Here is an 11,864-nt window from a genome sequence, read left to right as displayed (position 1 = left end):
TCTCTCTCTGTATGCATGCTCTCTCTCTATCTATAATATGTATGCATGCTCTCTCTCTCTCTCTCTCTGTATGCATGCTCTCTCTCTATCTATAATATGTATGCATGCTCTCTCTATCTATAATATGTATGCATGCTCTCTCTCTCTCTCTCTCTCTCTCTGTATGCATGCTCTCTCTCTCTCTCTCTCTCTCTCTCTATGTATGCATGCTCTCTCTCTATCTTTCTCTCTCTCTCTCTCTCTCTATGTATGCATGCTCTATCTACAGTATACAGGTGCATGCTCTCTGAGCTCTCTATCGATATGTATGCATCCTCTCTGAATGCTATCTATACAGTATATATGTACCGTATGCATGCTCTCTCTCTCTCTCTCTCTCTCTCTCTCTCTCTCTCTATATATATATATATATATATATATATATATATATATATATATATATATATGTATGCATGCTCTGTCCCTATCTATATAATATGTATGCTATGCATGTGCGTGTCTTGCTGTCTGCACCCTCACAGCCTCCGCTCCCTATAATTAGAGGAGCTCACCGGCCGACCCAGCGCCGCGCACCCCAAGACAGCTTGAATGCTGGGTAATTTGGGCCGTATTCTGGACCTGTCTCCTTATGGGCATTACTGTACATACTGTACGCTGGGACAACGGGAGGGGGCAAGGGGGGGGAGCGGTTTTGCATCGACAGCCGCCGTGCCCGCAGCCCCGGCTGCTTGCACTGCAGACAAAGCACACACACACACACACACACACACACACACACACACACACACAGCCCCCTGCATGCATGCATATACACACACTGCCTGCCTGCTCCCATGCAAGCGATCTGAGGCTAAGCCACAGTGCCATCTAGTGGCGGGGCTATGCTTTGCACCTCATACCGTGCTGTGAGCCTCCCATGCACGTGCTGCGAGGTGTGCACACCGGGATGTCTGCAATGTGTACACACAAGCGTGCTGGTGCCACACACACACACACACACACACACACACACACACACACACACACACACACACTTGGCAGCGAGCTAAGTCATTATTTCCTCTCTCCCTGGGAAGCTATTCTCTCTAGCTTTAGAGACTGACAGGTGAGCTTCAACAAAGTCACCCAGGCTCAACCATTAGCATTCAAATTGACAAAGCGTCTTTTGTGCGTGCGTGCGTGCGTGCATGCGTGCGTGCGTGCGTGTGTGTGTGTGTGTGTGTGTGTGTGTGTGAGAGGGGGGGGGGGGTAATGGGTAACGATATATCCTGAAGCTTTTATGAACTCTGAGGACCTGATTCTTCTGTTTTAACTACTTAAACCCTATATGTGCTTGACCGGAGTCCCCCAGGGGTCTACACTAGGTCTCCTCTTTTTCTCCATCAACACTTCCTTCCTTTGAACATATCCAAATTGACAGGGCAAGTAAAGTAGGTGGGAGAGGCTTATTGTCGGTATCGGCCGAGAGCGCGGTAGTCTATCCCCGTTTCTTTCAATGCGGTAAGAAGACCCCTGGGAGATGGAGCGCCACACCTACCATCAGCTCCCAGTAGCCTACTGTACTACCTGCATGGAGATGTGCTATCTTGAGTGTATGGAATGTTCGCCCCAGAATAGGTTCATGCGGTTAATTTCTGTGACGAGAAGAGACCAAGAAGCAGGCCTGTTAAGCCTTAAAGTCATCTATCTCTTCCTTCCTTCTTTCCTCCCTCCCTCCCTCCCTACCTCCTTCTTCCTTCCTTCCTTCCTTCCTTCCTTCCTTCCTTCCTTCCTTCCTTCCTTCCTTCCTTCCCTCCTTCCCTCCTTCCTCATTCCCTCCCTCCCTACCTCCCTCCCTCCTTCCTCATTCCCTCCCTCCTTCCCTCCCTCCCTCCCTCCTTCCTTCCTTCCTTCCTTCCTTCCTTCCTTCCTTCCTTCCTTCCTTCCTTCCTTCCTTCCTCATTCCCTCCCTCCTTCCTTCCTTCCTTCCTTCCTTCCTTCCTTCCTTCCTTCCTTCCTTCCTTCCTTCCTCATTCCCTCCCTCCCTCCTTCCCTCCCTCCCTCCTTCCTTCCTTCCTTCCTTCCTTCCCTCCCTCCTTCCTCATTCCCTCCCTCCCTACCTCCCTCCCTCCTTCCTCCCTCCCTCCTCCCTCCCTCCCTCCCTCCTGCAGCCAGACGAGTTGGACCCGTTCCATGACCTACTGGACGATCGTGCGTACGCTGCAGACGTGAGCATGCCCTGCAGTCCCAAGCAGCCCAAGTACCTCCACTGCAAGGAGACCAAGAAGGACCTGATAACGTAAGATCACCCCTCCCCTCTCCACCCGACCACATTGTCCCCCCCCCTCACCCCTACGTGCCCCAACCTCCCACCTGCTTGCTGCTGCCCACTCCACCCTGTGCTCCCCCTGGCCTGCTCCATGCATAATTCATGCTCCATCGCACAACGACACGCGGCAAAAAGTAGCCGACCGACAAGCTATACCGAGCTTGACAGTCGGCTATTTTTCGGTGCCACGAAGTATATAGATCGAGCTTCACGATCAGCCTTTTCTTCTCCTCTTGGAGCTATTGCCCGGTGGCTTGCAGCTATACATCGCGCCATGGCAGCATTTGTACCCCTCCCCCCTCCAGCCCTCTACGCTAGTATACGGTATAGCTTCTGCTCTCTATGGCTTCCATTGTATCTTCCATCTCTCTTCCGATGCTTTGGCGTGACGGCACGTACGGTAGCACTAATCGGTCTCTGCATCACAATGAGTCAAATGGTCTCTGGGCCAATTATTACAACCAGCGTATCGCAGGCAGTGAAGCTAAACTGGAAACAATGAATTTATAAACATTATAAAACTAAAAAGACAAATTTAAAAAGAAAAGAAAGAAACTCAACCCCGTTTTGATTTTCTGTGGGCTGATTTTCTAATGTATCTTTCCTGGTGGCAGATGTCCTACACCGGGATGTGATGGAAGTGGTCACTTGACGAGCGATTTCGCCTCACATCAAAGGTGTGACTTCCATTTCTCCTTGTGGTTTAAACCACACTAGTTCCCAAACACTACCTATTTGAATTAAAAAACAAATTCAATGATTTATTTCCCCCAAAGTAATTTCATGAATAAATAAAATAAAAATAAAATAAATTCCATAAATTAGAAAGCAAATGTTGAAGAAGTGTAGTGACCATAGCCGATATACAAGCTCACACCTGAGCCTGCAGATCTGCTATTTTCACTAGTTTGGGTCCCGAGCAAACATCTACCGTAATTTCTCTTTTAGGTCTTGGACTAAAACGTTTAGGAACCACTAGGTTTACCGAGTCTTTATCTCTCCCCGAGTTATTGTTTTCAGCTTACCTCCTCGACCAGACTGTCCAGACTCCTGATGCCTTAACCCTTTGACTATAATAATAATAATAATAATAATAATAATAATAATAATGACACGAAAGGAGCACAAGCCGTGCATGTGTTGCAGAAACATGTTAGCCTCCTGGATCAATGTCAGTCAGTCCTTGGCTCTTTTTCCACCATGCACAGTTGGCAGTTTCACTGTGCACTTTCTGGCTCAGAGTAAGTGGAATGTCAATCCAGGGAACTGACTGACATAAGTGACATTACTGTACTTTATGCACGCGGTCCATTGAGATTGTCCCCCTTGAAATAGGTTTATTATGGCTTATGGACTAAGACTGGACTTAAAGCCATGTTGAATGTTGGTAGACAACGTGGGTTGCATGGCTACCTCTGGCGTGATACGAAGTCCAAACATACTCTCTCCCCATGCCTTCGGTCTGGTGGAGACAAATATTGTCCAATCACCTTTATCTGTTGCTTCTGTGTTAAAGAAACCTTTCAACAGCACAGAAGCAGCGGATAAAGGCGATTGACAACATTTATTTTAACCTTGTAGGTCCAGAACTGTTACTTTTCAGGATTCAAGGTCAAAAATGGCAAAAGCAGCAGATCTAGGAGCTCAAACCGCGTCTCTTCACTCTATTGTGATCAAGTATAATGAAAAATAAAGTATAAATACGGAGACAAAAGGTTTCTGCCCGACAGCAACGATATGTCATATCCTGCCCAGGTAGCTGTACAACCCAACATTCTACCCGATAGCTGTACAACCCAACATTCTACCAGATAGCTGTTCAACCCAACATTCTACCAGATAGCTGTACAACCCAACATTCTACCAGATAGCTGTACAATCCAACATTCTACCAGATAGCTGTACAACCCAACATTCTACCAGATAGCTGTACAACCCAACATTCTACCAGATAGCTGTACAACCCAACATTCTACCAGATAGCTGTTCAACCCAACATTCTACCAGATAGCTGTACAACCCAACATTCTACCAGATAGCTGTACAACCCAACATTCTACCAGATAGCTGTACAACCCAACATTCTACCAAATAGCTGTTCAACCCAACATTCTACCAGATAGCTGTTCAACCCAACATTCTACCAGATAGCTGTTCAACCCAACATTCTACCAGATAGCTGTACAACCCAACATTCTACCAGATAGCTGTACAACCCAACATTCTACCAGATAGCTGTACAACCCAACATTCTACCAGATAGCTGTACAACCCAACATTCTACCAGATAGCTGTACAATCCAACATTCTACCAGATAGCTGTACAATCCAACATTCTACCAGATAGCTGTACAACCCAACATTCTACCAGATAGCTGTACAACCCAACATTCTACCAGATAGCTGTACAATCCAACATTCTACCAGATAGCTGTACAACCCAACATTCTACCAGATAGCTGTACAACCCAACATTCTACCAGATAGCTGTACAACCCAACATTCTACCAGATAGCTGTACAACCCAACATTCTACCAGATAGCTGTACAATCCAACATTCTACCAGATAGCTGTACAACCCAACATTCTACCAGATAGCTGTACAATCCAACATTCTACCAGATAGCTGTACAACCCAACATTCTACCAGATAGCTGTACAATCCAACATTCTACCAGATAGCTGTACAACCCAACATTCTACCAGATAGCTGTACAACCCAACATTCTACCAGATAGCTGTACAACCCAACATTCTACCAGATAGCTGTTCAACCCAACATTCTACCAGATAGCTGTACAACCCAACATTCTACCAGATAGCTGTACAACCCAACATTCTACCAGATAGCTGTACAACCCAACATTCTACCAGATAGCTGTACAACCCAACATTCTACCAGATAGCTGTTCAACCCAACATTCTACCAGATAGCTGTACAACCCAACATTCTACCAGATAGCTGTTCAACCCAACATTCTACCAGATAGCTGTACAACCCAACATTCTACCAGATAGCTGTTCAACCCAACATTCTACCAGATAGCTGTTCAACCCAACATTCTACCAGATAGCTGTTCAACCCAACATTCTACCAGATAGCTGTACAACCCAACATTCTACCAGATAGCTGTACAACCCAACATTCTACCAGATAGCTGTTCAACCCAACATTCTACCAGATAGCTGTTCAACCCAACATTCTACCAGATAGCTGTACAACCCAACATTCTACCAGATAGCTGTTCAACCCAACATTCTACCAGATAGCTGTTCAACCCAACATTCTACCAGATAGCTGTTCAACCCAACATTCTACCAGATAGCTGTTCAACCCAACATTCTACCAGATAGCTGTACAACCCAACATTCTACCAGATAGCTGTACAACCCAACATTCTACCAGATAGCTGTACAACCCAACATTCTACCAGATAGCTGTACAAGAACTCTGGTAGAATGTTGGGTTGTTGTACAACCCAACATTCTACCAGATAGCTGTACAACCCAACATTCTACCAGATAGCTGTACAACCCAACATTCTACCAGATAGCTGTACAACCCAACATTCTACCAGATAGCTGTACAACCCAACATTCTACCAGATAGCTGTTCAACCCAACATTCTACCAGATAGCTGTACAACCCAACACTCTACCAGATAGCTGTTCAACCCAACATTCTACCAGATAGCTGTACAACCCAACATTCTACCAGATAGCTGTTCAACCCAACATTCTACCAGATATCTGTTCAACCCAACATTCTACCAGATAGCTGTTCAACCCAACATTCTACCCGATAGCTGTACAACCCAACATTCTACCAGATAGCTGTTCAACCCAACATTCTACCAGATAGCTGTACAACCCAACATTCTACCAGATAGCTGTACAATCCAACATTCTACCAGATAGCTGTACAACCCAACATTCTACCAGATAGCTGTACAACCCAACATTCTACCAGATAGCTGTACAACCCAACATTCTACCAGATAGCTGTTCAACCCAACATTCTACCAGATAGCTGTACAACCCAACATTCTACCAGATAGCTGTACAACCCAACATTCTACCAGATAGCTGTACAACCCAACATTCTACCAAATAGCTGTTCAACCCAACATTCTACCAGATAGCTGTTCAACCCAACATTCTACCAGATAGCTGTTCAACCCAACATTCTACCAGATAGCTGTACAACCCAACATTCTACCAGATAGCTGTACAACCCAACATTCTACCAGATAGCTGTACAACCCAACATTCTACCAGATAGCTGTACAACCCAACATTCTACCAGATAGCTGTACAATCCAACATTCTACCAGATAGCTGTACAATCCAACATTCTACCAGATAGCTGTACAACCCAACATTCTACCAGATAGCTGTACAACCCAACATTCTACCAGATAGCTGTACAATCCAACATTCTACCAGATAGCTGTACAACCCAACATTCTACCAGATAGCTGTACAACCCAACATTCTACCAGATAGCTGTACAACCCAACATTCTACCAGATAGCTGTACAACCCAACATTCTACCAGATAGCTGTACAATCCAACATTCTACCAGATAGCTGTACAACCCAACATTCTACCAGATAGCTGTACAATCCAACATTCTACCAGATAGCTGTACAACCCAACATTCTACCAGATAGCTGTACAATCCAACATTCTACCAGATAGCTGTACAACCCAACATTCTACCAGATAGCTGTACAACCCAACATTCTACCAGATAGCTGTACAACCCAACATTCTACCAGATAGCTGTTCAACCCAACATTCTACCAGATAGCTGTACAACCCAACATTCTACCAGATAGCTGTACAACCCAACATTCTACCAGATAGCTGTACAACCCAACATTCTACCAGATAGCTGTACAACCCAACATTCTACCAGATAGCTGTTCAACCCAACATTCTACCAGATAGCTGTACAACCCAACATTCTACCAGATAGCTGTTCAACCCAACATTCTACCAGATAGCTGTACAACCCAACATTCTACCAGATAGCTGTTCAACCCAACATTCTACCAGATAGCTGTTCAACCCAACATTCTACCAGATAGCTGTTCAACCCAACATTCTACCAGATAGCTGTACAACCCAACATTCTACCAGATAGCTGTACAACCCAACATTCTACCAGATAGCTGTTCAACCCAACATTCTACCAGATAGCTGTTCAACCCAACATTCTACCAGATAGCTGTACAACCCAACATTCTACCAGATAGCTGTTCAACCCAACATTCTACCAGATAGCTGTTCAACCCAACATTCTACCAGATAGCTGTTCAACCCAACATTCTACCAGATAGCTGTTCAACCCAACATTCTACCAGATAGCTGTACAACCCAACATTCTACCAGATAGCTGTACAACCCAACATTCTACCAGATAGCTGTACAACCCAACATTCTACCAGATAGCTGTACAAGAACTCTGGTAGAATGTTGGGTTGTTGTACAACCCAACATTCTACCAGATAGCTGTACAACCCAACATTCTACCAGATAGCTGTACAACCCAACATTCTACCAGATAGCTGTTCAACCCAACATTCTACCAGATAGCTGTACAACCCAACATTCTACCAGATAGCTGTTCAACCCAACATTCTACCAGATAGCTGTACAACCCAACATTCTACCAGATAGCTGTTCAACCCAACATTCTACCAGATAGCTGTACAACCCAACATTCTACCAGATAGCTGTTCAACCCAACATTCTACCAGATATCTGTTCAACCCAACATTCTACCAGATAGCTGTTCAACCCAACATTCTACCAGATAGCTGTTCAACCCAACATTCTACCAGATAGCTGTTCAACCCAACATTCTACCAGATAGCTGTTCAACCCAACATTCTACCAGATAGCTGTTCAACGTACCAACATTCTACCAGATAGCTGTTCAACCCAACATTCTACCAGATAGCTGTTCAACCCAACATTCTACCAGATAGCTGTTCAACCCAAAATTCTACCAGATAGCTGTTCAACCCAACATTCTACCAGATAGCTGTTCAACCCAACATTCTACCAGATAGCTGTTCAACCCAACATTCTACCAGATAGCTGTACAACCCAACATTCTACCAGATAGCTGTTCAACCCAACATTCTACCAGATAGCTGTTCAACCCAAAATTCTACCAGATAGCTGTTCAACCCAACATTCTACCAGATAGCTGTACAACCCAACATTCTACCAGATAGCTGTACAACCCAACATTCTACCAGATAGCTGTTCAACCCAACATTCTACCAGATAGCTGTTCAACCCAACATTCTACCAGATAGCTGTACAACCCAACATTCTACCAGATAGCTGTTCAACCCAACATTCTACCAGATAGCTGTTCAACCCAACATTCTACCAGATAGCTGTTCAACCCAACATTCTACCAGATAGCTGTTCAACCCAACATTCTACCAGATAGCTGTACAACCCAACATTCTACCAGATAGCTGTACAACCCAACATTCTACCAGATAGCTGTACAAGAACTCTGGTAGAATGTTGGGTTGTTGTACAACCCAACATTCTACCAGATAGCTGTACAACCCAACATTCTACCAGATAGCTGTACAACCCAACATTCTACCAGATAGCTGTTCAACCCAACATTCTACCAGATAGCTGTTCAACCCAAAATTCTACCAGATAGCTGTTCAACCCAACATTCTACCAGATAGCTGTACAACCCAACATTCTACCAGATAGCTGTACAACCCAACATTCTACCAGATAGCTGTTCAACCCAACATTCTACCAGATAGCTGTACAACCCAACATTCTACCAGATAGCTGTTCAACCCAACATTCTACCAGATAGCTGTTCAACCCAACATTCTACCAGATAGCTGTTCAACCCAACATTCTACCAGATAGCTGTACAACCAAACATTCTACCAGATAGCTGTTCAACCCAACATTCTACCAGATAGCTGTTCAACCCAACATTCTACCAGATAGCTGTTCAACCCAACATTCTACCAGATAGCTGTTCAACCCAACATTCTACCAGATAGCTGTTCAACCCAACATTCTACCAGATAGCTGTTCAACCCAACATTCTACCAGATAGCTGTACAACCCAACATTCTACCAGATAGCTGTTCAACCCAACATTCTACCAAAGTTCATGATCCATTTTAATTCATAACGTGACTCCAACTGTACAACTCTTTTTGCAAGTATTATCCAAGGGATACATACCTCTTTTTGCAAGTAACCACGGGATACATTTGGGTGCATGTTGTTGCCGGCGCATAACATAAAATTGTGCATAACACATCTGCGAGATGTGCTACTGTATGCTAGCACATCTAACACTTCTGTAGGAGGTGTTGGGCTGTGCATAATAAAACACAGATCAAACTGAACTGAAACATTCAGAGGGTTAACGTCTCTATCGGCTCCCCTGCACTTGCACCATGGCTTTCTTTCATTTCCAGCCTAGTCAAACCATTTTGTGTGTATATGTTTAAATACGTGTTCTGTGAATAATAATGTGTTGTGCTTCAGTGGTTGGCTCATCGTGTCACTTCTTGCCAGGCTAACCTGCTGCTATTTTCCAGTCTCTCAGGTTGTCCTTTAGCTGATAAAAGCATTCGAAGTATGTTGGCCACCAACGCTCAAGAGCTCAAGTAAGGAATGAGAGAAGTCACAGACTTCTTTTTTTCTCTCCAATGATTTCTTAAATAGTGTGTTCATTCTACCCAGAAACAGGTCATCCCGGTTAACCACATGGTCCTTGGTGTCGTTATTCTCGGGCAGAAATAGCAGATCCACAAGCTCACAGTACGTAGCAGCATGCCGCATTGTGAGCTTGTAGATTGGCTATTTCCGGCAAAGTGATTTGATGTAAGGACCAAGTTCAGAGCTGGCCCTGATCGACTCCTAGGCCTTTTTCCACCAGGGGTTTTTCCCTGCCTAATATTGAACCAGTTCAGAGTGTTTCCACTGAAAATGGATTGGTTCAGAAGCCTAAAGGTTGGTTCGGAACTGGAACCAAAAAATGTCTGGTTCCGTGAAAGCACCAACATGCAAGAATCTAGAATGGAACCAGTTCTAGAACCAAAGTTATTTGGTGGAAAAGGGGCCTAATAGGTTTAAATGGTTAATGCATATGGTTCTCACAAACACAAACGGTGATTATAAATAGCATTATAGCAATGGTTCTCAAATTCAGGGGGCTATATGTTCCAAATGGACCCTTACATGTCTGTAACTCTGAGCGTATATAGAGTTGAGATTTGTACACTCAGGATTATGGGGTTTGAGAACCGTTACTGATGTATAAAATTGTGAAACCAGAAATAACATATTTCCCAGACATAGCTAATTATTGGTGATTGCGAGCTGCTTTTTAACCACTATTGCTGAAAATAGCTGATAGACGAGATGTTGTCGATCGGCAATTTTCAGCGAAAGTTTCCCCACTATACGGCTGGGGTTAGCGTGGTTAAGCGGTTTATTTGTCAGTCCGTTCATACTAGTTTGGCTAGCAGCAGGGCGACTAAACAGGTGTGCAAGTACATTGTTTAACTGTGATTCTGAGGAGCTGTAAAGAGGCTGATTGACTGATGTCAGGATCATGTGTGCTTGTTTGGTAGGAAATGTTTTGTATCCTGAAATGTATATTATACATTAGCATGGACATGATGCCACAGTGCTCTATCTTACACCATGCATTGCCTGTACCTCAGTATTGTACTTTTTGCTGTAGGCCCTGAGTCGTTTTGTGCTATTTGTGTCCCCAGGTGCCCGACACCGGGGTGCGATGGTTCGGGGCATATCACTGGCAACTACGCTTCACACAGAAGGTAAAGCGCACGCACGCACGCACGCACGCACGCACGCACGCACGCACGCACGCACGCACGCACGCACGCACGCACGCACTGTAACCACACTGCAGATCTCTCTCTCTCTCTCTCTCTCTCTCTCTCTCTCTCTCTCTCTCTCTCTCTCTCTCTCTTCGCTTTATCTGTTCTCTTCCCGCCATATACGTACTGCCAAAGCAGACAGTACATCCATACTCGCTATAGTTTTAGTGGACTATCGCAGTACTAACGCAGTGTGATTTGTCTTCAGTCTCTCAGGGTGTCCGCGGGCCAGGAAGAGCGGGATAAAGATCATCCACAGCAAGGAGAACAAGGAGGACCAGGAGCCAATCAGGTAACTGGAATATTCTGTCTCATCAGTCTAAAAAAAAAAAAAAAAAGTATTTCCAATTTTCAGTAATTTTACTTCTACTCCACTACACTTGTTTGGAGAGTAAAATATTATACGTCTACTCCACTACAATTAACACTTAAGTTACTAGTTACTTTGTAGATTTTAATTATGACAAATCATAGATTCCACTTCAGCCCTATTTGAAAATAGCCGATCTACAAGTAGATCGAAGTTGTAGATGGAAGTTGCTTGTTTGAAAACTAGTGAAATGGGACCTTCTGCATAATGAGTAGTACTTTAACCCTGTAACACCCAGCGTTGCAATAATACAACATATT

General features: G+C 44.4%; 1 protein-coding gene across 1 annotated transcript in view; it reads left to right on the top strand.

The window, feature by feature from the left end:
* LOC306942867 (myelin transcription factor 1-like protein) overlaps window positions 1–11,864 on the top strand; it is a gene marked incomplete at its 5' end in the record, with an annotated part of 89,226 nt that overhangs the window by 59,255 nt on the left and 18,107 nt on the right. Inside the window, 5 exons of the mRNA XM_079529015.1 lie at window positions 2,151–2,278; window positions 2,923–2,985; window positions 9,924–9,992; window positions 11,109–11,171; window positions 11,443–11,526. Coding sequence (XP_079385141.1) covers window positions 2,151–2,278; window positions 2,923–2,985; window positions 9,924–9,992; window positions 11,109–11,171; window positions 11,443–11,526 — 407 coding nt within the window. The remainder of the gene's footprint in view (window positions 1–2,150; window positions 2,279–2,922; window positions 2,986–9,923; window positions 9,993–11,108; window positions 11,172–11,442; window positions 11,527–11,864) is intronic.

This window comes from Electrona antarctica, assembly GCF_951216825.1.
Source record: "Electrona antarctica genome assembly, chromosome: 18".
Taxonomy (NCBI): Eukaryota; Metazoa; Chordata; class Actinopteri; order Myctophiformes; family Myctophidae; genus Electrona; species Electrona antarctica.
The sequence above is the reverse complement of the archived record's forward strand: the minus strand, read 5'-3'. Positions and strand labels throughout refer to the sequence as shown.